The sequence below is a fragment of the Gavialis gangeticus genome, unplaced genomic scaffold (assembly GCF_001723915.1).
Source record: "Gavialis gangeticus isolate Ggan-Ray unplaced genomic scaffold, GavGan_comp1, whole genome shotgun sequence".
NCBI lineage: Eukaryota > Metazoa > Chordata > Crocodylia > Gavialidae > Gavialis > Gavialis gangeticus.
The window spans coordinates 172,651,640-172,678,467 of NW_017729032.1; the positions used below are offsets into that span (position 1 = coordinate 172,651,640).

General features: G+C 42.5%; 1 protein-coding gene across 2 annotated transcripts in view; it reads right to left on the minus strand.

The window, feature by feature from the left end:
- ARHGAP6 (Rho GTPase activating protein 6) overlaps window positions 1-26,828 on the minus strand; it is a 397,221-nt gene that overhangs the window by 80,538 nt on the left and 289,855 nt on the right. For both annotated transcript variants that reach the window (XM_019524742.1, XM_019524743.1), the window contains exon 3: window positions 9,663-9,734. In XM_019524742.1, the coding sequence (XP_019380287.1) occupies window positions 9,663-9,734 (72 nt within the window). The remainder of the gene's footprint in view (window positions 1-9,662; window positions 9,735-26,828) is intronic.

The following is a 26,828-nucleotide window of genomic DNA, read 5'->3' on the forward strand; positions in this document are numbered from 1 at the left end:
CAGAGAGAAGCCAGGCAGACACTCTGTGTCTGCAAGTCTGTGCAAAGCTCCAACCAGGAAGCAGAGGGGATGGGCCAGCCCTGCTGTGGAGCACAGAGCCCCACCCAGCCCAGAAAGCCAGGATGCTGGGGGTGTCTGGTTTATCTTAAGTCACCAAGGGGTCTGGGACAGACACTGCATAAACCAGTTTGACCCAAATCAGTTAAGTCTGATACTACATTCAACCAGGTTTATCTCAAACCGGTTTCAGCCATTTTGAAACTGGTTTATGTGCACTGAACATCTGTTCTGTTATAGGTTTAAACCAGTTTCCGATCACTTAAACCGGTTTACGCGTAATGTCTGTCCCTTGCCGAAATCAATTTGTGTCTCCCACCTACTAGATATATGCATTTATCACCAGGTTACTCACAATTCTATGGTAATTCTACATCATTCAGTCTGCCTCTCTCTGTCATGTGGATAATAAATTCCATCCTGGAAATGAGAAAACTCTCTCAACAAAATTTTCATTCAAATTGATAATTTCCTGCAGGAAGTTTCAATTCTGACACATCATGATTTTCCAACAAAAACAGTTTTATTGAAAAACTGCAGACCAATTCTAAGCAAAGCAACAGTGATCCGAATTACCTTCTTGCACTCTGCTGATTAAACAATGGCATCCATTATGCTGAAATGCAGACTACGACAGTCATCCACTCCTATACTGCTCCACACTACAGAAGTACAACATGATCTATCACAATGACTAGCCTTGATGTCTTCTTGGAAGCTTTGGATGTAATATGTGGGTGCCATCCTAGGATACAGCAAACTAAACGGGAGCTAGATACTAAAGTAGCTGCCAATTCCACTATGTGAAATATAGCACAATCTATAAACTCTCCATTACATGCGTTTCCCAGCATCCCCAGCATATGTTTTCACATAAAAATCAACTTGTTGATTCTGACCTATGAAGTTCTGTGGTTAAAACTGCTGAGACACTTGCACTAATCAGATTAAAATGTCAAGAATTAGGTGGAGAAAGCTGGTAACAGAATGCACTGAAAGAGGGGTCTTCAATTTAGGAATACCCCTTCCTAGCTGATTAGCAATTCAGAAAAAATAGTTAGTTACTCTAACTAAATTTGAGTGTCCCAAGGCTGAACAGCAGGGTGCAGGAAGAATCTCTGGCTCCACTGAAGTAAATGGCAAAATTCCAACCAGCTTTAATAGTGTGAAGATTTCACCTATACTGTTCTCAGTGAGAAAACTGCAACTAGAACTCACTTCCCCAGCTAGTTTTAGTTAATTGACCTTCACTGCATGAAGTAAAGCTTTTCTATTTAGTCAGAATTTTTCTGTGGGAAGGGTTTTGAATGAGGGTTTTTATTTCCTTTAAATTAGGAGTTGCTTAAGTTCTCTAGTTGATGTTAGTACAAAACACAACACAATGTGATTTCTTAAAATATTTAATATGCCCAGAGAGCAGAATGGACATATTTTATAAATTAAACAAAATGAAGCACAATGTGGTGCTGAAAAGGCTTTGGAAAAATACAATTCTGAGAAATTGCAATGAAAATTAAAAACTTATTAAAAATTAAGGGCTCAGTCCTTGGACCTGTGCTGTTCAATGTCTTCATCAGTGACTTGGATGAGAGTATGGAAAGCACTCTGTCCAAATTCGCAGATGATACCAAATTATGGGGTAAAGTTAATACACTAAAGGGTAGGGAACGAATTCAGGTGGATCTGGATGGATTGGAAAAGTGGGCAGAACAGAACAGAATGCAATTCAACAAGGACACGTACAAGGTGCTGCACCTTGGGGGAAGGAATCATCAGTATGCTTACAAGCTGGGGGAGGATCTTCTCAGCAGCACACCAGTGGAAAGGGATCTCGGAGTCACTGCTGACACCAAAATGAACATGTGTCATCAATGTGACGAAGCGATCAGTAAAGCCAACCACACTTTATTATGCATTAGCAAGTGCACGACAAACAGGTCCAGCAAGGTGATACTTCCCCTCTATGCTGCATTGGTCAGGCCGCAGCTGGAGTACTGTGTCCAGTTTTGGGCACCACACTTCAAGAGAGATGTGGACAAGCTTGACAGGGTTCAGAGGAGGGCCACTCGTATGGTTGGGCCCTGCAGGCAAAAACCTATGAGGAGAGATTGAGGACCCTGGATCTCTTCAGCCTCCGCAAGAGAAGGCTTAGAGGTGATCTTGTGGCCGCCTACAAATTCATTGGGGGAAGGGCAGGGGCAGCAAGGAATAGGAGATATTCTGTTTACCAGCTCACCCCTTGGAGTAACTAGGAACAACGACCACAAGCTGATGGAGAGCAGATTTAGGTTGGACATCAGGAAAAATATCTTTATAGTAAGGGTTGCCAGAATCTGGAATGGGCTTCCAAGGGAGGTGGTGCTCTCCCCTACCTTGGGGGTCTTTAAGAGGAGGCTAGACGTGCACCTGGCTGGGGTCATCTGACCCCATCACTCTTTCCTGCCCAGGGCAGAGGGTCAGACTCTATGATCTGCTAAGGTCCCTTCCGACCAAAACAACTATGAACGAAACATCCTGGGACTGTTCTCTCCAGAATACAAACATAGGCATACTGCCAACATTAAGATGAATTACTGAAGAACTGTAAGTAAAAGCAGTAAGAAATACTTCTAAATTTACAAAGAATGGGTGGAAAGTAAATATAGGAGGAGAAGAAAAAGAATGTTTCTAGAATTACTGGCTGCAATCAAAGAAAAACCAAATATTTATTCAGAGAGGTGTGTTTTCTCTAAAAATAACCAAGTGTCCTTAGTGAAGAACTCTATCAACTGCAGTAAAACTGCAGCTTAATAGGCCTCACAAACCTGAATTTAATTCACAGAAACTCAGTAAAATGCATGCTGAAGAAATCAACTTTTAAAAGTTTCATGGTCCACCTCTAGTGTTTTTGGAAGCAATGAAGCACTAAAATAAAACAAAAAGATCATAGGACATTCCATTGACTTAACCTATTATCCTCCAATATATCAGTCTTCATGTTTCTTCTGAATTTTATTATCTGGTTGTAGTTAGTGTTAAAGGAAAATATCTCACTATATTTTTTTAAGAGCAGGCTGTGGGAGAGGGAGTCAGGAATCAGCTTTGAGATAAAAAATTCCAGGAGAAATCCAATCCAGGAGTCATCTCTCCCTGGAATGTCAGGGTGCCTAATCAAAAAAAGGACACTTAAATTAGCATTCATACTGCTGTCAGGAGACAGATGAAAGGTAAAAGCTTTGCTTCTACTAACATTCAAATCAGTAGTGATTATATTAGGGGTGGGCAAAATACAGCCTGCAGGCTGCATCCAACCCACAAAGGCTAGGGACAGAAATTATACATAAACCAGTATATGTGATTAGAAACTGGTTCGAATCTGTTAACACAACACAAGTTCAGTGCAGATAAACTGCTTTCAAAATGGCCAAAACTTAAGATAAACATGGACTGATGTAGTATCAAACTTAACTGATTTAGTTTAAATCTGTTTATTGAACTTCTGTCCCAAATTCCCTCCAGACTGAAGTTAGCTCACAGTCCCCCAGCATCCCACGATGCTTTGCCCCTCCCCTGCAAATGCTCCCCACACATAAGGTGAGTGGACTAGCTTTGGCCCAAGCTCTAGCACCTCCCTGGCTTCTGGCCTGGGCCACTGCAAGCATGTGTCTGCATTTTTGTAATCAAAAGTGAATACCTGTTCACTTGCTTATCAGTTCAATCTACACAGCTTAGACTAACCTGTGAAGACTGAACTGATTCAGCCTTGGGCTTTTTGACTGTCTGTACCTAGCCCAATTGATTGTTATCTTTGTGCTCCTTTTCAGGCACTGGGTCCATCCCAAGTGTTGTTCTTGGGCTCCCTAAACTGCAGTCTGCAGTTACAGGGCTTAAGACCAAGGAACGCTCATTGCACCCCTACACCAGACAGCCACAGTCTGGCCCACAAAAGCTACACACCCTGCTCTACCTACCTGTGTTATTTTCATTTCTCTCTCCATCTGCTGTCTCCTTCCCAGCTGCAAAACTAGTACAATTAGAACCAGCTAGCTGCAGTCACTACTTGCAGGCAGAAAAACTGGGAAACAGTAATCATGAATAACAGAGTGCTCAAGGCCTGTTTGTGTGAATATACCCATGCCTACAGTGCCAAATATTTGTTTTGAACTGGTTGCCCAGTAATGGAAGACATTTTCATTATAAAATAAACAGTAGACATGCTTGCTAAGAAAACATCATGCAAGTGATCAGGGCAACACTTAGCTGACTATGAAGCATAAAAGAAAGGAGCTTTGCCTTGCACTTACACAACACATAAATCATTGTTTGGTGCTGTAGGTGTGGCTGAGTCCTGAATTAAGAGTCACATGCTGCAATCACAGAAAGAGAGAACAATACTGAAAGGTACTATTGGGTCCCTGTGGCCAATATGCTCCCCATGCAGTGAAAGGGAAAGCAAATCTGCAAACACAGCAATGATGCTGAACCTGTTGAGAAGGAACCTGGTTAAGCAGGATGCTGTCCCCACTGCCCTGAGAATCCACATTACCTACTAGGCTAAATATTTACATAGCTCAATGACCAAACAGAAAACACAGGCCGTATATTCACCCCCCAGAACTGTACCTAGTGCCCCAAGAGAGCAGTCCAGGCAGAGTAAATAGCAGTATAGCTACCATCCTTGTCCTGCTGAAAAGGCTGGGAGGGTGCTATAGAATGGTACAGAGGTGGAATTCCATACTACCGCAGCTGCGGACCTAGATTTCTTTGGTTTATGGCCATTTCTCCACTTTATGGACCATGTCCCTAACTTAGGTGACACCTCCATCAACCTAGCAGGCTTCAAGGAAAAAGAGAAAATAAGGACTATGGCTCATTGGCCCTGTAGAATTTTGCCCACAGGTTTATGCCACTGTACAATATTTTGTACAGGGCTCGGGATAGATATTACACATAAACTGGTTTAAGTGATCAGAAACCGGTTTAAACCTGTAACAGAATGTAAATTCAGTACACATAAACCAGTTTCAAAATGGCTGAAACCAGGTAGAGATAAACCTAGTTTAATGCTGTATTAGACTTAACTGATTTAGCTAAAACCGGTTTATGTAATGTCTGTCCCAGACCCCTTCCTGGTTCAAATTTAACCAGAGTCCCCCAGCATGCTCTCTGGGCTGGGCTCTCTGCTCCAGTGGAGCAGGGCTGGCCCCGCCCCTTTACTCTGTAGCCTGAGCAGGGTCAGAGATGTGGCAAGACACCAGCTGGCATGGCCCAGTTAAGGCAAAGTGGGCAGAGAGGGGGTTAATTCTTCCCTCCTTCCCCTCCCCACCACTGCATCCAGGGTCTGCCAGTCTGCTGGGGGCAGTGGAGGTGGAGGTGGTGGCCAGGGCTAGCAAAACCAGTCCCTGGGGGCAGAAGGGACAGAGGGAAGAATTAACACCTGCCCCCTTCACCTTAATGGGGCCCTGCCAGGACAGTGTCTGGCCACATCCTGCTACTGGAGCAAAAACGAGTATGGGGAAGGGCAGGGTTAGACTAACCTGCAAGGACTGAATCAATTCAGGCTTAGGCTTTTTTAATATCTGTCCCTAGCCCAAGAGGGAAGGGTACAGGCTGCTTCCATTATACTTACAGACAGCAAATTTTAAAAGGAGGAAAAAAGAAAAAGAAAGAGAGACAAGTTTGGAATAGTCTGAAGGGAAAAAATATAGAATGAAAGTCCATGGAATCAGCTGGGTGACTATTAAAACAATACAAAACAAAACAAAAAATGTGGTTAAGAGATGCATATCATAAAAAAGAAAATTAGGAAGCAGATAAAATACACATGAATGAATAAGCACAATAACTTCTTGTAGCAACAGTTCAACACTACATAGAAAGATGCATTAGAAATATATAATTAAAAATTATAAAATATATATTAATTAATTTAATGTATAATTAAAAATCTATCTAAGAAACACTAACAGAAATGACTATGAAGGCAACCAGATAATATCCAAGTAATATGGTATATACATTTATAAGGCATTGTACCCAAGAAGAAGAGGTATTAGAACACTCCTGAAAGTAAAACTGTAAGGAGTCACAATTTTTGGATAGTGAAAGAGACTCAGGTATTTATAATATTATCAAAATATGTAATTTATTTTTATATCTGGTACTACATTGGAAAATAAGTCATTAGCAGTTATAAGAAGTACATGACATTTTTTTAGATTCTCAAAAAAACACCAACTTTAAATAAATGCTTTTATAAGACAATATCAAAGTGGTACTAGCCACATGAGGTTAAAGACACCTATCATTTATTTAAAAACTAGTTAAAAGTCTGAAGACAGAGACTTGGATAAGTGGACACCAGTTCCTTGTGTAAGGAACTGTTTTGTTACTATCTGAAATAGAGGAAATAGAATGGAAAGCAAAAAGGATTTCTCACAAAACTTCATTACTTTATTTTCTCACGAATACACAAGGTGGTGAGGAAAAACCCTATAATACTGTGCAGTGTAATGGGTGATTCAGTTCAATGCAGCCAAGAGCAGGTACACTCTTATTTGCACTGACACAAACATCATAAAGTGTGCTTTGTCTTCTCGAAAACATAACTATATTAAACAAACACCTTAGTGATCAGATAACGTATTGTGTGGGTCTGGTCAGTATTACATTAGCACGTTTTTACTGACAAACACAAGCTTTTATTGATTTTTTCCATTTCTGTCATAGCAAAGATATACTGCTACTTGAGAGTGACCTGCAGTCTGTTCCAGCATTTGATCAAACTGTTTTGATCAAATTCCAATTGCAGATAGTTTGCTCAAAGAGACAAGGGTGCTTGCTTAGTCCAATGTGATGGTTAATAAAGTGTCAAACTGTCTGTGTTTTCACACAGTCTAAGACTTCTGGTTTGCCATTTATTCCCTAGCCTTAGTGTGATGAGAATGTATGACCTGTTTTGATGCAGCTGCCTGCATGTGGCTACTGCATTTCGTACATATTTAGGTTCCTTCTAAATATTGCTGAACAGTTCAATAAATAAAAGAGATACAAGTCTATGGAAAATTTATAAGACAAATTAAACTAAAATGTGTTAATAAATACTAAAATTCAGAGTGAATAAGTAACAAACTGCATTGCACTACAACCCATTCACTCTTATTTTAAAGCTGATACTTGATTTTAAGAAATATCTTCCAATCAAAAATATAGGTAAAGCAATAAGACCCAAGGGATGAACATTTGATGCAAAGTGTATTTAGTAGGTAGCATGTAAAATATAATTGTTATTGAATAACCTTAATCAATGGGGAAAACAACAAATAAATCTAAAAAGTCAACATGCCAAGAGTCACATTATTTTTCCTGAAAGTTATCAACCATCTTAATATAAGAAAGCTTTATTAAATGTTTTTTACATTTATTTTTCAAGCCAAGAACATAATATTCAGTTAATAAGACAAAAATATTATAATGAACAGGCATTCTTTCTAGAAATCTTCAAACAGGAATAGAAGTACAAAATACGATTTGGCCATATTTATATATCAAGTGATTTAGGAATCTAGGTACTGTTCTGGTTGATCCTTTACATATTAGCTTAAAAGTTGCTGTATCATGAATGTTTTTAGTCAATGGGTATTACCTTTGCTGACAAGACTTCTATAACATTCTGCTTAGACCAGGGGACAAGTGTCAAGCATTCAATTTGAATTTGAATGTTTTGAGATGGAAACAACTTGGAAGACTGTGTAGGCAGAATCAGTTTTACCTTACAACCTCATCCACACAAGTGTGGATGTTTGGTTCCCTGGGGACAATTAGCAGCAGCACACCTTGCCACCAGTTGTCCCCAGGGAACGCCTGTACCACACAACCTGTGGTGCAGGCAGGTTACTCCGCGTGGGCTAGGGGAGGCTGGGGTCATCACTGGGCTGGCCCCAACAGCTTTACCTGAGGTCCTAGGGGCCTCCTCAGGCTGCAGTAGCAGCGATCCTGCTGCTCAGTGTGGCTCTGGCCAGACAAGCTCTGATTCTGAGTGGCACAGACTGCCCCTGTATGCACTACTCTGCTTTTTTTTCGCATGGGGTTTTTTTATTCCTGGATATCCAGAGGTCAAACCACTCCCCCCCCCGCACTGCTCCCTTCTGGTGCAGAGAATACCTAAATGTGCGGCACCACATACCACACAGCCATGTTCATCTGGATGCATGGGCAACTGGTGCCTCGAGTCAGTGACAATGCAGGGGGGAGAGGGGCGTTCCTCTGCTCCGGTGGTCCTGCTTCCTGGCCGGCACTCACAGTGGGGGCACTGGCGCTCCTGCCTGCCCCCCTGCCTGTTGCCTGAACAGGGAACATGGCCTGACAGGGAGTGCACCAGTGCTCTTAGGGGGTGCACGTGCATCCCTGTGCACCACCTACACATCGCTGCTGTCTGGACACAGCCTACCTGTCTGTTGCGACAGGGTTTGGAGGCAAATTTAGAACAAAAGGACAGAAGCAATGAAGCTCATGAGACAAACTAAGCAGAGAGCTCCAGACACACAGAGGAAGAGCCAGGCAGAAGAACAGAAAAGACAAGCATGCTTTTGCATGATTTGAATATGGGAGCAACCACAGCTGACACAGCAAATTGAGTGGAAAAACTCCATGGTTCAGAAGTAAACCATAAGCTTCACAGGAGGATTCTGGACCACCCCAGAATCAGCTCAGCTCAGACCAAAGAATAATCCAGAATTATGAGAAAACAGAGGCATAGAAATGAATACAGCGTTTATTATTTTTGTCCAGATCTACGTATTGTTTGTGTTGCTAATAAAAAACAATAATATTAGAATCCTGATCCACGTTCATTTGTGTCCAAATGCTTGTATACACTTGTATGCTGTGTACTTTCACTATTGTGTGCAGATTACCTCTAGATTAAAGTATACCAGAAAATCCACTTAGCTGAAATTCTGAAGATGGGAGGGGAGGATTTAAACCATAAGGAAATCAGAGGGATTAGCAGAGTCTAGCGGTTCTCAACCTTGTTTGTCCCGAGCAACCTCTCTTTAGACTCAAGCCCCACCCCCCTTGGAAAATGTCAGATCTTTGTTTTCACTCATTTTTGACTCCAGAAAAACAGAATAATTCTTCTGTTCCAAAGAGTTCTGCATTTATCTTATAAATCAAGGTTGTGTGCCTAAGTGGCAACCTTGATTTCAAGGCATCCCACGGTTAAGAATCACTGGTCTAGGGAGACTGAATATGTATACAAAAAATATGTCTAGAAACCTCAAGCTGAGGGCGGTGCCTGGAATTAATCAAGAGTCTGTCCAAGCAGGGAGTTCACTTGAATCTATGTGAAATTGAATGTCCAGTAGCAGTGTTATTTTGACACATGTTAAACAATTATTTCTGATTTTTTTTTTAAATGCTTACTTGGGTAACAAGAGTTGATGTTACAAATCATGGCAGCAATGAAAAGCTATTTTATAAAATATATATTTTTTCCCTTGAGGAACAAATATCTGGATAATATACACTAGGTAACACAGTCCAACCACTGAAGATATACATAGCAATTTCCTAAACAAAATAGACAGCTTTTAGGTAAAGATATACTGATTTTATTGTTGCTGTACCTCTGTCTCTGATTCTGTCCTTCCCTAATGAGTCCAGTTTCTTTCTTAATGATTTCTTCCTCTTTTGTCCATCTGTAGGAGAAAGAACAAGAAATATATAAGGAGGAAGAATAAAGAAGTGTTGCATATGCACATACAGAGGCTCAGATTGTCTATGTTACCTGAGTGTGCACATAGAGAAAGGGAAACGTACAGGTTTTTTTTTCCTTTCATGTGTGTCTCGTAAGTGCCAGAGACAGTCATAGGGAAGCACATAGATTGTTTCCTTTGTGTGCCACAAACATTGAAAGGTGCAAAAAAGGGGGCAATAGTATGCATACCCACACATGCCAGATTGCATATAGTGGAAGCTGATGAATTTATGCATCAGTACTAGATTCTGCTGGAAGAATGGTAGGAAGCAGGTTCCCCAATTCTAAAGAATACTTATGCCTCATCATCAGCAGCCATATTACAGTTACACTGATACAGAGTTGCTATCTTGTGGGATGAGTCAACAAACCCCAAGTATGAATTCTCCACAGCAGTAGGTTCACTTGGTTGGCAAATGATCCAGCTTCAAAACCTGATTCCTCAGATAATAATCTTGCAATCTGAGCATGGCATGTCCTGATTAGTCAGATGGAGAAGAATTTTAGAACAATTGTTTCAATATAGCATATTTTCCCAAGGGTTTTTAACGTGTTAGGCACTGAAGATTTTGTGCAAGGTAGGCAGGTTTATTCTTGAATCAACTATGTCGAAAGGTTGGCTACCACTATTTCCTGCAGCATCATCTTTTAAAATGAAAAGTCAACAAAAATGACATTTTTATTAGATGTAAACACAATACTGAAGGTTAAGTTATGTACCTGCTTTAACATGTCACCTTAAACATCCTAATCCTAAAGAAATATAATAGACCTATACTGAATGTACACACTACCTGAACTAGTGATTAATGACTGTTTACTCTGACCTTGCTCTGTTTGTAATACTATTATATACTACAAAAGGAAACTTTGAATACCTCCGATTAATCTGTAGGGTGGGAAAGACAACAAATAATTTGCCTCAATGTGTTTTCTTACATCAAGTCAAAGGCACAAACAATGTTTTATGCTTAGGAGCTTATTATATGGGAGTGAAAGGGACCTTCTTGGTCCTTGACATCAGTTCCCAAAGACATCTTTTTCCCCATTCAAACATTTACCAAGCTTTATCTTGAAACTGGTTAGTGGTTTTGCCCTCTCTGTACCCGTTGGAAGACAGTTCCAGAACGTTATAACTCTGACTGTTAGAAACCTTTCAATTTCCGGCCTAAATATGTCTACAGCCACTTTATACAGATGTGCGCTTGTGCCAACATTGTCTTTTACCTGAAATAACTTGTTTTCCTTCCCTGATATATTTTTATACTGAAGTCATATCCCCTCTCTCAATCCTTACTTTGCCAGCATGAACTAGTCAAATGCTTCAGCTCGCCTCTCATTGTATGGGCCCTCATTTCCCCCGATCCTGACAGCCCTTTTCTCAACCTGTTCCAGTTTGAGGTTATTTTTCTTGATCAAACAACAACTGTACACAGCATTCCAGAGATTGTCCTATGACAACTTTGTACCTGCTCCTTTGCCTGTTTCACAGATGCATCAGAGTCATCCTGTGATTAATATACCTTTCTTTCTCCTTCTCTGTCACTTCAAATACGTGGGCTGCAAGCTTACAGATGAAATTCTTCTTTGGTCTAACAGCATGACTTTGCATTCTATACTTACAGGCTAGGGACAGACATTACACATAAACCAGTTTAAGTGGTCAGAAACTGGTTTAAACCTGTAACAAAACAGATGTTCAGTACATATAAACCAGTTTGAAAATGGCTAAAACCAGTTTGAGATAAACCTGGTTGAATGTAGACTTAACTGATTTGAGTCAAACTGGTTTATGCAATGTTTGTCCCAGATGCTTTCCTGGTTTAAGTTAAACCAGACTCCCCCAGCATCCTCTCTGGGCTGGGCTCTCTGATCCACAGCAGAGCTGGCCCCTCCCCTCTGCTCCCTGGCTGCAGCTCCCACAGGTGTTTGCTTGGCTTCCCCCTGTTACCCCATCCCCTCTGCCTTACACAGACACCTCTCAGTATTAGCTAGCATACCACATGCTGGCTATGGTCCCTGCTATGGAAGACTGGTTCCTTCCTTGGAAAAGCTGTTTACGAAGAGCTTGAACTAATGGAGAAAGGCTATGTTTTCTGATGGGTGATAAACACTGAGTTAGGGGATAAACACTGTGTTATCAACTCAGTAGACTGCTCAGGAGGAGGTGGGGGGAACCCCTCCCTAATCAGAGCGTCCTGCCAAGGCCTGGCGACACACCCCTAAGCTCAGCATCAGAAGGGAAAGGAGGGCTGCTCTAGTGCCCCCCGGCTTCTAACCTGAGCCACTGTAGGCATGTGGCTGCATTTCTGGGATGTCTATGCCATTACAAACCAGTTTAGCCTAGCTAAATTAGACTAACTTGGAAAGATCGAATCAATTCAGGCTCGGGTTTTTTGAATGTCTGTCCCTAGCCACAAAGTTTTTCAGCAGGTGCATTACAGTCTAATTAACAGTATTACTCATTCTTCAAAGCAGTGGTTCTTAAACTTTTTTGTACCAGGACCCGTTTGTAAACATCAATGGCCAGTCTTGACCCAGTGCCCCCCACTCTCAACCTGCTGCCTCCACCCCCACCTCCAGGCCCCATCTCCCCAGTATGTGGGGCAGGGAGTGGGTGTTTGGGGTAGGGAAGTGTATGTGGGGCATGGGGGGGGGACCCAGGTAGCCTCTTGCAGGTTGGAACTCTGACAGCCTGCAAAGGGGAAAGCCATGGTTTCCCACGTTTTTCACCTTTAAAGGAGAATCCATTTTTAAACTTTGATCCATTTTTAAAGTTTGTTCATAACCCTTTCATAATATTCTTGTGACCAGCTTTTGGGTCACAACCTAAAAACAGGTTGAAACGCTGCTTTAAAGGGTACCCACAATACCACTGGCTAGATAAAGCTGTTTCTGTACACTTTTTAATATAGAATGGTAATACTGTCCCCTGTATATGTTATGTTACAGAACATATATCTTCAAATTCAGCTGTTAAATGCACTATCAGAAATCCATTTATAATAAAAAAGGCCTGCACCTGCATTTCTCTCTTCTTTTTGAAAAGATAAGATTTGTCTTTCAATCAGGGCATTTTAATGATTTGAATTCCAATTCTACTGTAGACTTTTGATAAATGACTAATCCATCTTGGCTGCTTACAGACATGAAAAGAAACCTCAGTGCTTTACTTTCAGCTCAGTACTGCTCAGACCAGCTGGGCTGCCTCCCACCCCCAGCGCGATGTAATGTGGGGCCTCAGGAAGCAGCTCAGCTGGGCTGTCTTCCACTCCCAGTGTGATGTAGCGGGGGGCATCGGGAAGCAGTCCAACTGGGCTGCCTCCCATCCCCTGCCAGATCTTGCGCTGGGGTTGGGAAGTCAACCCAGCTGGACTGACTTCTCATTCCCAGCCTATGGTCAAAACATTTCGACTTTTTAAACGTTTCGACCAACCTCAGTTTTTTTTCGAGGCTATTAAGACTGCCTTTGTTTTGTTCCAATTTTACTGTTTCAACCTCAAAATTGGTTGAAACAGTGTCAGAATGAAACGGTCGGTGAAATTTCGCACAGCCCTACTAAATACAAGGAGAATGCATCCAACCACAAATTAAGACAATTTGTCTAAAGCAAGTGAACAAATATAGATATAGCCCTTTGATTTTGATACAAAGAATAGGCTGCTTACCCTTAGTTGCAAATTTTAAACTCAGGAACCCTTTTCTCAGAAAATTACTTGCATGAATAGACCCTTTGATTTCAGTTTTAGAATAACTAATCAGTAAGGGCACCTATACATGTGCATCAAGGCTACTCCAATGCGCTGTAATTACACTTGATTGAGTCTTCTGGAAAATGGTAATTACTGTGTCACATGCATCTGTGTCCCTGCACTGAAAAATGGCGGCAGGAGCACTTTAACTAAAGCTTGTTGAACGAGCTTTAGTTAAAGAGCCCCCACCGTCATTTTTCAGCGTGGGGTGCTAATATACGTCATACTCTGGACACTTTAATTAAAGCAGGTTTCAGAGCCGCCCTAATTGAAATGCTCCCCTCCCCCCACACACGCACACTCCTGGAGCACGTGTACGAACGCCTTATAGGATGGGATGAACATGAATGTTTTCTATATTGACAACCAGTTGATGAAGAGCAACACTCTGGAAATGGGTATTATAACTTGAATTAGAAATTGAACCATCATCCCTTGGATCAAATGATTACCTGCAATACAGAGGGTATGACACAGTGTCCCAGGAAGTCCTTTATGTCTGGAGGTCCTAATTGCTATCTATGTGTGTATATCCAGTTGATCCTCCCTCCCCTTCCACATAATTCTTGTGGATTGGAACATCCATCTTATTGCTCACACTTAGAAGCCAGGAGTAAGCTTCAGGGAGAGACTATGTAGATTGAGAATGTTACACACTTTGATTTTTTATCTTACCAGGTTTCTGTCAGCAGAGAGCTGGGGTATGTAAAACTCCACTTCCCTTCTCCCTGCTCTCTGGTAGTCAGCATAATCTTCCCATTCCCTCTGCCCAAGGATCTAAAGAAGCTCATTACGCCTCTGTCTTCTCCAAACTTAGCTAATTAAGCTCACTATTCCTCTATCTTCTCTAAACTGAGCTACTTAAAAGCAAATTGCTCATTGAGAATGATAGGGGGACAGGTAGGGACAGAGCGCTGCTACCCGCCACCCTGAGCCACTGCCACCTGCCAAGAGTGGGGGAGGTGAAAAGCTTGCCCTGCTGTCAGCACCCTGCACTGCTGCCACATCCAAGGGGTGGCCTGCCCCCTCCCCACCTCCTGGCCCTGCTCCTTGGAAGTGGCCACGGCGCGGGGTGCCGGCAGTGCATTGCTGGCTTCGCCTCCTTGCTCCATCCCCACCATCATGGCAGTGCTTCGCTGTGCCAATCCATCCCCACCATACCCCTCTGCCAGGGACGGAGTACCACTATGACAGCGGAGACAAAGCTAGCCACTGCCACCACTGGCTCCAAGGAGCAGGCCAACACCCCGCCCCCCTGCTTCATCCTCTCCATCATGGTGGTGCTCCGCCATTCCAGTCTGTCCCTCCTGTACCCCTCTGCCTCCAAGGATCATGGCTGGTGGGGGGTGGGCCGAGGCCAACACCACTGGCCTCACCCCCCCACTCTGGCCCTTCAATCCCAGCTGTCATGGTCATGTCTGTTTGTCTGTGGAGAGCACTCTGATTGGTTGTTTCAGTAAGCATTATAATTGGCTGCCGAGACAACCAATCAGAGTGCTCATAAAGCATTACGGACAGACAGACAAACTAAGGTTTTTATTATATTAGAATAGGTTGCATTTTTTGGCTTTAGCTCTTTGTCTAGTTCAGAGTGAAAGCTTTTCAAAATAAGGATTCTCTTTGCATTACGTGTGTATATGCAGGTTGCCTGAAGGGAGCTCATTGGGATACAATACAGATCAGAGAAATGCTTTATGATCAGGCTTCTTTAAATTGTACAGTGCAGTTAATCTAAGATGACTGTGGCCAGGTACAGACATGACACTTTTACTGGTGTAAGTGACTGTAAACTGGTCTAGATCTGTAACAAAACAGGAATTTGGCATATAAAACCAGTTCATACATGTAACAGAACAGAAGCTCAGCACACACAGATGATTTAAAAATAGCAGAATCCACTTTAAGATTTGCTCTTCCAGCCTGCCCCTTCCTCCAACCCAAGAGCGAATGTGTGTTCTGTTCACTACCTGTCTAAACTACATCTCTTACAGAAAACCACATAACTTAGATAGATTCTGTCTCAGGCTTTTCTGAATGTCTGTACCTAACCTATGTCAGCTCTAAAGTTCTTCTCAAGGTAACTATAAGCTGAACCCCACACCAAAGTTTTCTCTTGTTTTCACAGCAATGTTCTTATCTAACAGGAACAACAAGTACTGACATAAGAAACCAGAGCAAGATTTAGGAATGTACATTAGTAATAGTGATACATTCACAATTCAGGACTGAATACACACAGGTAAATGGGTGAATGCAAAGCCCAGTGACAAAAATATTAGCATCGGTTACTGCACCTTTGTGCATGTCATTGTAAATATTTGGGAAATGGTGCATAAATTGTCATGGAGACCAGCAGTGACCAAAGAAGGACCTAGATGAGAAATAAAGAAAATATAAAGTAAAGTCTGCTAGGTGCAAGAGTACCTATTTGGAACAGAGAAAAATAGCATACAGCAACAGGGGAAAGGCAGACAGAAATAGGCATAGTTCATAGTCATCAGAGCTATGGTCATTTATATCAGCTGAGGATTTGTTTTTAAGAGACAAAAAATAAAGTGCCGAAGTGGATCACAGAAAAATGTAATCAGGGAGAATCTTACTGCAAAATGTAATCTTGCTGGATCAATTCAACCAAAACAACTGAGAATAATTTTTCCCTTTAGAACAGATAATTAATTAAATCTAATAATTATGTAGTGACCATTGATATATTCATTTTGGTTATTCCCAGCAGAAGGGCTTCTGAAAATAATTTGAAAGACTTTATGGACCTACCACATTTAGGAATCTTTGAAAATCTCAGAATTAAATTTTCAACTCCATAAAAATTACAATTGGCATTTAGGTAGCAATTAATAATTATAGTGTTTGGAGAATATAATTAATTTTAAATATACTCCTGGGAGACAGCCAAGTATCAGCAGCCCATGAACTATTTATTTACTTACCTTACTGCAGTGTTCTGAAATTATAATATTTGCAGTGTTTTAAAAATATAGTATTTTCTAAGTGCAAAATATTCCCTAAATACAGTATTCTCTAAGAAATATGGTTTAATATTCTAATTTCTGGTTTAAAAATGATTAAACCATCAAGAAAACCACACTGGACTATTACCCTGCAGTCTGCGTATATCATTAACATTTATTTTCTATGTTCTGTTGACCTACACTTTATTAATTCACACAATTCATTAAGGGCACTTAAAACTTGAACAATCACACATTCAAGCTTGTTAACTAGTGCTAAATGCCCTCTAGGCATCTTAAAGTTATGTCACTTGAGGTGAGGATTATTTCTGACGTGTGCTGGGCAGCTTGATTCAGCATAATTTCTAAATGTTCCAAGGAGATAAAACCACCAATATGTGGTCCTCCAGGATCCCAGGAGGCACCAAACCCAGGTGGACTAGCTGTCTTCCTGGAGTCTGATACCCCTGCAATGACAGGCTGGACAGAAAAGCAGTGACTACTGAGTGAAGGGAGGAAGCAGGGTGGAGATCTGTCAGGCTGCAGGGAGGCCCACTAGGGGCACATAGGCAAAGCAGAGGAAAGTGAAGGGGGTGAGAAGGAGGGGAGCTGCCGAGGTGCAGGAAGGTCCAGCAAGACGCACACCAACACAGCACCAGCACACACACATACACCCCATCCCCAGACTTGCTTTTGACTGCTGTTGCAGCTGAGCAGCACAGATAGGGTATGGAGGTGGCTGTGACAGAAGGTGGTAGGGAAAGAAGGGCATCTCTGACTGCTTGGGTCTGCACAGAGCCTAGAAGTACACATGAGAGACAGGACGGGGTGGGGAGAGGGAGGAAGTATATTTACGCACGCACCCTCTGCCTGAATAATTCCAACCAGGAAAAGCACAAAGTACAGACGCTTCCTCAGCCTGATGAAGGGTACTTGTACCCAAAAGCTTGCAAAGAAGAATTTTCCCAATATTTGAGTTGTTCTAATAAAATATATAAGATTTACTCAAAGAACCTTGTCAGGCTAACTTGTGGCATGCCTGCCAACAAGACTGCCTCCAACTGTTCTAAAATACTGAGAAATAACCATATCCAGTTAAATAGATTTTTGGCTCTTTGGAGAGTCAGGTACCTGAATACACTGATTATCTAGGAGTTCTCAAAGTAACCATCAAATAGTCCTACCCACATGAACCTCCCTTCCCTGTATATCTGAGGCAAAGGCCATTGCAATCAATAGGGGCCTTTCCACTGAATTCATTAACACAAGTTATGCCTCGAGAAGTCTAACAAAGGGTGCCTGGAGTCTGATAAGGTTAAGTATAGCTTAGCTAGAATTTAAGTTGTCATTGACCTGGTCCTGAACCTTGCAAAGTGTGAATTTCAGTCTAAGTTAGGGAGAGGTCATGCAAAGTAAATAGTATATGATTATGTTATTCCATATGTAATTATGATTATGTAATACACTTACACGAGAGCGTAAAGTTTAGTGTTGCACTCAGTGCCCATTGAGTTTGGCAAGCTCTCTTCTGGAGTGCTGTCTCATTCCATGCTGGGTATTCACAGGTCATTATTTCATGCAAATCTACAGTGTACAAGAAAACTCCACACCCCATGCATTTATGTAGCACATAGAAACCAGAGACTGGACCTCTCATCCCTGCTCTCCACTTTCTGTGCCTCCCTCTACCCACATGAAACCTGCATTCTTTGTTACTTTTTTAAAAGCATGGATGGAAAGGGCTCCTGAGCCACCCTTATCTTAAGCCTGGTGCTTAGAGCACTCTTTTGGAAGGAAGGAGATGTGGGTTTGAAACCTTTCTTCAGGATGATTCATGCTTAAAATTCAGGTCTCTCAGAGATTTAAGCTGAGCCCAGGAGGGGAATTCAGCCTGTGAATCCTATTCTTATAGAGGAGCCTATGTCTGGGAAAGAAGAAGAATTTCAGAAATCCCCTTTCCCCCTCTCCAAATGAATCCTATTAGCTGGTGCCAGAGTGCAGGCTGTTGCAAATCACATTCCGAAGCACCTAACTCTCCCCATGCACTATGTAAGGGATATATATCATAGGAGAGTAGGGCTGGAAGGGACCTCACAAAGTTGCCCAGTCCAGTCCCCTGCTCAAAGTTGGATCATCCCTGACTATTCCATCTCAATGAAGTGTCTGTCTAACCCAGTGGTTATAAACCATTTTTGATGGTGGGCCACATGGGCAGTCTCTGTGAGGGCAGGATCCAGCTGGAGGACCCAATCCAGTACCCACAGAGGGGTTGGGGGCCACCCAACCCTGATTCAGCTCAATGGGGGAAAGGGGCTTGGACTGGCCCGGGGGGAGGGGGCGGGAGGGGGAGGATGATCTGGCTGTGGAGCACAGAGTCCCACCCATCCCAGAAAGCATGCAGGGATGTCTGGTTTATCTTAAACCAGCAACGGTCTGGGACAGACATTGCATAAACTGGTTTGAGCCAAATCAGTTAAGTCTGACACTACATTCAACCAGGTTTATCTCAAACTAGTTTCAGCCATTTTCAAACTGGTTTATGTGCACTGAACATCTGTCCTGTTACAGGTTTAAACCAGTTTCTGATCACTTAAACAGGTTTATATATAATGTCTGTCCCTAGCCTGAGAGGGTTACTGAGTAAAGAAATAAACTCATTTATTTGGCATGCTCCTTTATCTACGAGTTGTGTTTCTTATCCATTTAGGGAAGAAAATTTTGGCCAGTTATACAATTGAAAGTTATTTTCACAAGGCCTAAAGGGGTTATCTGGAAGGTAAATACTATCCTGCAGCTCATCTATCAAACAAGAATGAGATGATAATTTTGATAATGAGTGGAATGTGATGTTATATTTCTCTGATGTAGCTTTATGGATTGTAATTTTCATTTACTGAAATATTACTAAGCAAGTAAAATCGTGTGTAAAGAATGTGAGTCTGTTTACTTAAAATTTGTGTCTGAAAAATAATTACAAATGACAAGTTTCGTGTCTCCCATGAATTTTCATGAGATTTTCTCATTACAAACTTTTGTACTAGCCTTAACTCCTCAGCCAGGGATTCAAAAGTCAAGCTGCATTCTTTCTGGTTTGTAGATCATCACCAGTAATAAGGACTCTGCAATCAGAAAGGAGTTACCAATTCTATTGACAATGCATGACAGTATAAATTCTTCCTCATTCTTTTAAAGCTGTCCTTTGTAGTCATAACCCCTTCTTCTGGTCACAAAATAAAGCAGATTTTGCTTCTCAATACACATATGGATCAGATCCATTAAGAAAGATGCTGTTGTTTTAACTTAGTCATTTTTCTGACCATAACTACACTTTTAATAAACCTTGCATGAAATGTTTATTTAGATTAACGTGCTGTTGAAATGTACTGTCTCCATATAGTAACTTTTAAAACTCTGCCAGCTGCAACACAGAAGGAACGTAAATATTTTTTTTCCTTAGCGGGACACAGGCCAAAGCTTTTTGCCCCACAGGGCATAAAATCATCGTAAATATTGAAGCTCTTTGCCACAGTTGTCTCTTTTCTCTCTCTGCCATTCAACCCCAGTTTTCTCTCTCTGCCATTCAACCCCTACACCATGGTTTATTACAGACTCAGACCCCTCAAAACTACTGAAATTCACATTTTGCATACTCTTTTGGCTGAAGGTCTATTATTTTTGCTTTATTCTAAGTATTATTTTTTATTTTATGCCTCATACCTCTCTGCCTACTAGCCTATGGTTTAACAAGCAAACAGAATATGGTAATAACGCCCCAGACTGTTACATGATACAACACCTGTTAAATAGATACCAAAAGGCACTAAATACACATGCTTTTTTTTTTTTTCATGTTCTTTTGGTATTTTTAAAAGTCATGAAAAGTATTTCAAGTGCAATGCTGACCATTACTGAAAGCCTGCTTTAGGATTATAAGAGATTCACCCTTGGACTTTTAGGCGAGAGACAGAAGTTGCGTATAAACTGGTTTAAGTGATCAAAACCTGATTTAAACCTGTAACAGAACATAAATGCAGTGCACATAAACCAGTGATAAAATGGCTGAAACTGGTTTAAGATAAACCTGGTTGAATGTAAGCTTAACTGATTTGGGTCAAACTGATTTATGAAACTTCTGTCCCAGACCCCTTCCTAGTTCAAGTTAAATCACAGGTCCCCAGCATCCCAGTATGTTTTGCAGCCCTGGACTTGGCTATGCTGTCTGCTCCAGCAGAGATGGGTTGTGGGAGAGGCAAGGACTGTCCCCACCCCAGGCAAACCCTGGCTGTGGTCTGGGGCCAGGGAAGAGGGTTAAACCCCCCTTCCCACAGTTAAACCCTGCTTCCCCCAAATACACTTACTGAAAGTTACTCCAGAGGCACCTGGAAGCAGGAAGAGGAAGTGAACACAGCCCATGCTGGCTACCTGCCAGAGAGCCCTACTTTAGCACCCCCTAGCTTCTGTCCTGTGCCACTGTAGACATGTGACTGCACCAGCATCAAAAGTACATGTGTGCCCAGCTGTTTCTCATTTTAATCTCTGAAGCTTAGACTAACCTGCAAAGACTGAATCAATTCAGCCTCAGACTTTTTGACCATTTTTACTTAGTCCTGATGCTTTTCATCAATTACTAAGAGCCAAATGTAATAAAAGATTTAATACAGGTGTTGCAGCACCTATTGCTTTGGCCTCTGGTCCCTGTAATGGAACAGCAAATTTAGAGTTAGGTGCCTAAATTCCTTATGTGGTGCATGGAGAAAATTAGGTGCTTCAAAAGGGAGATCAAAAGGCAGCCTACTGGATGGAGAACTGCCTAGAGCTAGCCAATAAGAAGCATTTAGTATAGGGCTATAGCATAATAGGAAAATAGGGCAAGAGGAGATCTCACAAAATCATTTAATACAGCCTCTATCTGAAATTCCACTTGGAGCTTTGGCACCTGAGTCAAACTAAATTTGAGGCACTTCCATTCCTTGGAGCCTCGAGTTGTTTTCTGAGGGTACCACCTTTCTCTCAAAAAATTAGAAGAGTGCATGCTATGGTGGTGATAGTGTCCACCTTTAACATAGTAGCTAAAGGGATGCAACATTCACCCAGGAAGTGAAAGAACCACGTTTAAAAGTTCCCTTGATGAAGGGTTTTTGAACCCGAAAGCTTGCTTAATAATTGTTTTCCAATTATTTAAGTTGGTCTAATAAAAGATATCAGATTCACCCAAAAACCTTGTCTGCCTGTGTACTAGTCAGAACACTCACCCAACTCCAAGGACTGTATCTGAATTGTGTACAATGAATGTTATATGGGAAATACAAGTGCAACTCCTGGAGCAAGGACAAGAAGACAGATTCATCCCTCCCTGTAGAGTGTCCTAAGAGTTCACATAGAGTTTTGCCCATGAAGTATAAGTATGACTGAGTCCTAAATTGATAGATCATCAACCTCTCCCCATCTTTTCATTCTCTTCCCTTGACATCCACTTATAAGCCAAGAAATTACATGCAATGGGCTGCTTTGTGTGCTGTTCAGTTTGCACAGCTGAAATGACAAAAGCAGAAAATGCAAAACTTAATATTTCAACAGGATCATTAACTCACCTGTGTTATACATACTTTTCCTGTCTCACTTGATAAGACAAATAGTATAATATGGTCCCTCATACTCGGCAAAATATTTAAACATATTTGTACCTATTGTCAATAAGACAAAAAGTCCTACTTCATGAAGTCAGTCGGGCCACAGAGGTGCTTAGATTTAGATATACTTTAAGGCCAAGTACAGACAGTCAAAAAGCCTGAGGCTGAATCAATTCAATCTTTTCAGGTTAATCTAAGCTGTGCAGATTGAACCAATAAACAAATGAACAGACAATTCACTTTTGAGTCCAGAAATACAGCCACAATCCTGCAGTGGCTCAGGCCAGAAGCTGGGGGGCACTACAGCACACCTCCCTGCTCAGCTGGAACAGATAGCTTGGACAAAAGCTAGCCCACCCACCCTGCGAGGCAGTGGTTTGCAGGGGAGATGCAAGCATCGTAGGGTGCTGGGGGACTGTGAGTTAACTTGAATTTGGAGGGGATCTGAGACAGAAGTTCAAAAAACCGATTTAACCTAAACAAGTTAAGTCTGATACTACATCCACCCAGGGTTATCTTAAAGTGGTGTTGGCCATTTTAAAAGCAGTTTATGTGCACTGAATTTCTGTTGTGTTACAGATCTGAACCAGTTTCCAATCACTTATACTGGTTCATGTGTAATTTTGGCCCCTACCCTCTGCTCCTTTCAGATTCAACACTTATATTACTGTTTACTTCATTACAAAAACACATAGCCTGTATAATGTGGCTTATGTAATGATGTTGTCACAACTTTAACTCCTTCATACCTCAAAGGTTTTTGGTCGTTGCTATTGTTTTTTTGTATTTTAATGGTTCATCCTGTATATGAATGCAGTTATCTGAACAAAGTTTCTGAATCCTCTTGGAAGCAAAGGGATGACAAGTAGTTAATCACTGTTGCAATCTTCACCTACAAAAGCTGGTCACACATTTTGAAGTAAAAAAGTCACCTTTTAGTAGGATCTGAGTACTATTAATCAAATCAAAGAATGAATTCTGTAATGTCAAGCTACATTAGAACCTATCTGATTATGTTAAAATCAAGGTCGCCTACACCCACAGTCCCCCCCAGCAATCGCCCCACACTTACCCACACACCAACCCACATCCCTCCACACACACCCATCCGCCTTCCCCCACACCCTTTCGCACCCCCTTCCTGCAAACACCACATCCCCCCGTCACACACCCATCATATGCGAAGAAAATCGAAAGTACACATCAACACATATAGATATCTAGAATTTATTTTATCATGATGAGAGAGACACTGGTAGGCTTCCACACTACTTTAGCATTGTATATGTACCAATAAACCACTGCCCAACTGATTGCTGTCTCTCTCTCTAGGGGGGTGGGTGGGGGTGTGTGTGTGTGTGTGTGTGTGTGTGTTTAGAGTAGTGTTCTGTTTTAATTGTGGAAAAGCATGGATTTTGGGGTATTTTTAAAAATGGATTTGGGATGCTGCTGCAGCAGTCCAGCTGGCACAAGGGGCAGTGTCCCCAGCTCCCAGTTGGAAGCTCCTGAGAGTGAGTAGCCTTGAGCTGCTTGCCAGGGCAGCTTTTTATATGGATGGGGCCAGGACAGAGCAGCTTTTTATACTGCTGGGAACAGCACAGGTGCTGGCCCCAGGCTCTAGCTCCCCCTGGCCACAGATTCAGGAGGAGCCAGGCATGGTTATTTTGCCCCAAGGGGCACAAGTTGCTCCACAACAAAGTGCATGTCCGAGCATGTGCGCTGAGGCAAAAAGCCCCGGCTCAAATTTGCACTGCTTCTATTTGAGATGCTGCAAGTGCACGTTTGGATCTTTGGACACACCCAAGATGTGCAGACAGAAGTGCAGCTCCCTGCTGTAACAGAGAACACTTTGCAGGAAGCGTTCTGAGTTATAACAAGCCTCCAGACCAAACAGAAGTTCACTATTGGTTCCAGGGGGTAGGGAAGTCTAGCTGTTGGCTGGGAGACTGCAGCCGGTTTCCCGTAGCAACAGCCCCTCCTCTGGGGGGTGGAGATTTTTTCAGATTTTTCAGAATGGGAGGGGAGGAAGGGAGCAAAGTTTTCAGAATGGGAGTGGGGAAAGGGAGCAGAGGAAGCTCATTCTAGCGGTTCCCCAGTTGGCATTGGAGGGTGGAGTGGGTGAACTGGAGTCCACACCACCCTCCAGCAGAGGCTGAAAACCCCCGAGACCAAACTCCCTCTGCCCCCTTTCCCCACTCCCATTATGAAAACAGTGACAGGCTGGCAAACAACGCAGACAGAAGTTACAGAAGATGCTTTGTTTTGAAACATCTTCATCTCACTCCGCATGCAATGAGGGTTCAAATTTTCACCCAACCGGCCATGTTTGAAGCAGGGGCGTGGCTTGTGTTTGGTCATGGCTTTCTGTGGCCAGATTGGGCAAAAATTGTCACTTCTCTCTGTGTCCAAGAAGGTGTGATTTGCAGACTCATTCCAGGCTCATGTTGGAGGTTGTTCCTGGTTGATATAGTTAAAAATGCTTGACATTGGCTGCAGAGTCAGAAAGTCAGATGTGATATTAGTCACAGTTTCTTTGCAGTGCTGCTACTTCAATATACTCTGCCCTTAGACTCCACTAACTTGATGGGATATCCAGGCTCATGGAAGCCTTTGACATGATCGCAGAGACCACCAGGCTACTCACAATCTCCTCCCCCCACAATTCCGCTATATCGAAGAGGGAAAATTAAGACCAAAAACACTTCTCGCTGCTACCTCAGTGCACTGTTCCCCAGTTGTCTAAGAAAGTACAATCAGCAATTGTAACACATGTGCTTGAGACAAATTTCTAATGAGGATATACACTGTGTGCCCAGTCCGAGCACTTGTTAATGCTGCCACTTCCCAAAGCAATGGAGCTACTAGCAAATTCTAAGAATCTAACTCTTTTTTTCCCCACCTCCCCAGCTTTTTCTTTAGTGCTGATATATTAGATAAAATGTTGAGGGGAAAGCCAAACATCTCCAGATTTTAGGCCTGCTTCCAGACAGAGCCCAAAACAAGGTTAGAATGTCCGTGTCAGGTAATTTCATCCAGTGGTTAGCTGAAATGATCTAGTACAGTAGCTCCAGAACAGTGGCTGACAAGGTGTTTTTGACGGTTCAAAAGCAAACTGGTCACATGGTATTGTGGTACATGGTACACTGTATTTACAGATAAAAACCCAGGCTGATGTAAAACACATTAAATACTTTCCCTCTACTTCAGTGGTTCTCAAACATTTTTAGACTCAAGGGCAGCCCTTATTAGACTTAAAGCACCTCCTTTAGGCTTCAAGATACTCCTTAGAAAATGCCAGCTCCTAGCTTTCACTCTTGTCTTGTCTACTAATACAGCAATTTTTCTGTTCCAAAGAACTTAGGAAGACCACAAGAGGGCAGAATATTTTTGACATTACTAATTCCTACTTGAAATCTCTGGGTGCATCCACATTTGCAGGCACGTACGCTTGCAGCAGCTCAAGTAGCAGTGGCACAAATTTGTGCCAGAGATTTGTATCTCAGCACATGTGCCTGAACATGCACGTTGGTGTGGGGCAAATTGTGCCACTTGGGGCAAACTGACCCTGGAGAGCTTCTCCCAGAACTTTCGCCAAGATCCTGGACCTCAACCCGGACCTTCAGCACCTATGCTGGCCCCAGCAGTATAAAAAGCTGTCCTGGAGAGTAGCTCAGGTCTACTTGCCTTCAGGAGCTTCTGAGGCGTAGCCAGTTGGTATCTGGGGACACTAGTCCCTTGTGCCAGCTAGACTGTTGCATCAGCCCTAACCTAGAGTGGCCCCTCAACCCTCTACAGCAGTTTGGCAGTGGGGGCTGCTGCATGGCTGTGACCTGCCGCCACCTGTGACAGCATCCACCCTGTTAGACCTGTGGCCTCATGGCTGCATGTCGGCCAGACCCAGATGGAGACTACATGGCTACCTGAACTAGGGTATGAGCACTGCAACAAAGTGGCCTGCACCTCTGGGCCAGCTGCCAGTGGACTGTGGCTGCACAGTTGACCTTTTTGCAGCACTGTCTTCCAATGCCCCCGCTCGGCCATCTGGGCAGCTATCACCTGGATGTCCTCATTGTGGCGGCCTGCTTTGAACTGTCAAAGCATTTCCTCCTGACCAGGAGCTCAGCCACCTTGTCTACCCTCCAGCTGGGACCCTGGTACTGGCCCTGGGCAGGCTCCTCTGTCTGAGTCCCACCACTGACCATACCAGCAGGGTGTTCTCTGTTTAAAAACTGCAAATTCTCTGACAAAAAAACGCTCAAATCCTCTCACTGAAATACCCCAAACGTATGTTCCTCCATGATTAAAATGAAATACCACTATAGAGAGAGAGAGAGATCAGTTGGTCAATGTTTTATTGATATATTTATAATTTCAAAGCAATTTGGATGTCTACCAGTATCTCTATTAGCATAATAAAATGAATTCTAAATATCTATACACTTTGGCATTTGCTTTTTGTTTTTTTTATCATGGAAAAATCAAGAGCTCCTCCTCCCCCATTCACTCACTAGGACATTGAGACAGCTGCAGCTGGATCTGCAGCTGCTTTGTAGCGGTAAGCAGCACTGATATGCTGGTGCTCCGCCCTTGCCCCTCACTCCCAACCCACAGCCCCACCAATGCCCCTCACTTCTGACCTGCAGCCCCTGCCTGCCCCCCATTCACTCCCTTCCAGTAGCAGCTC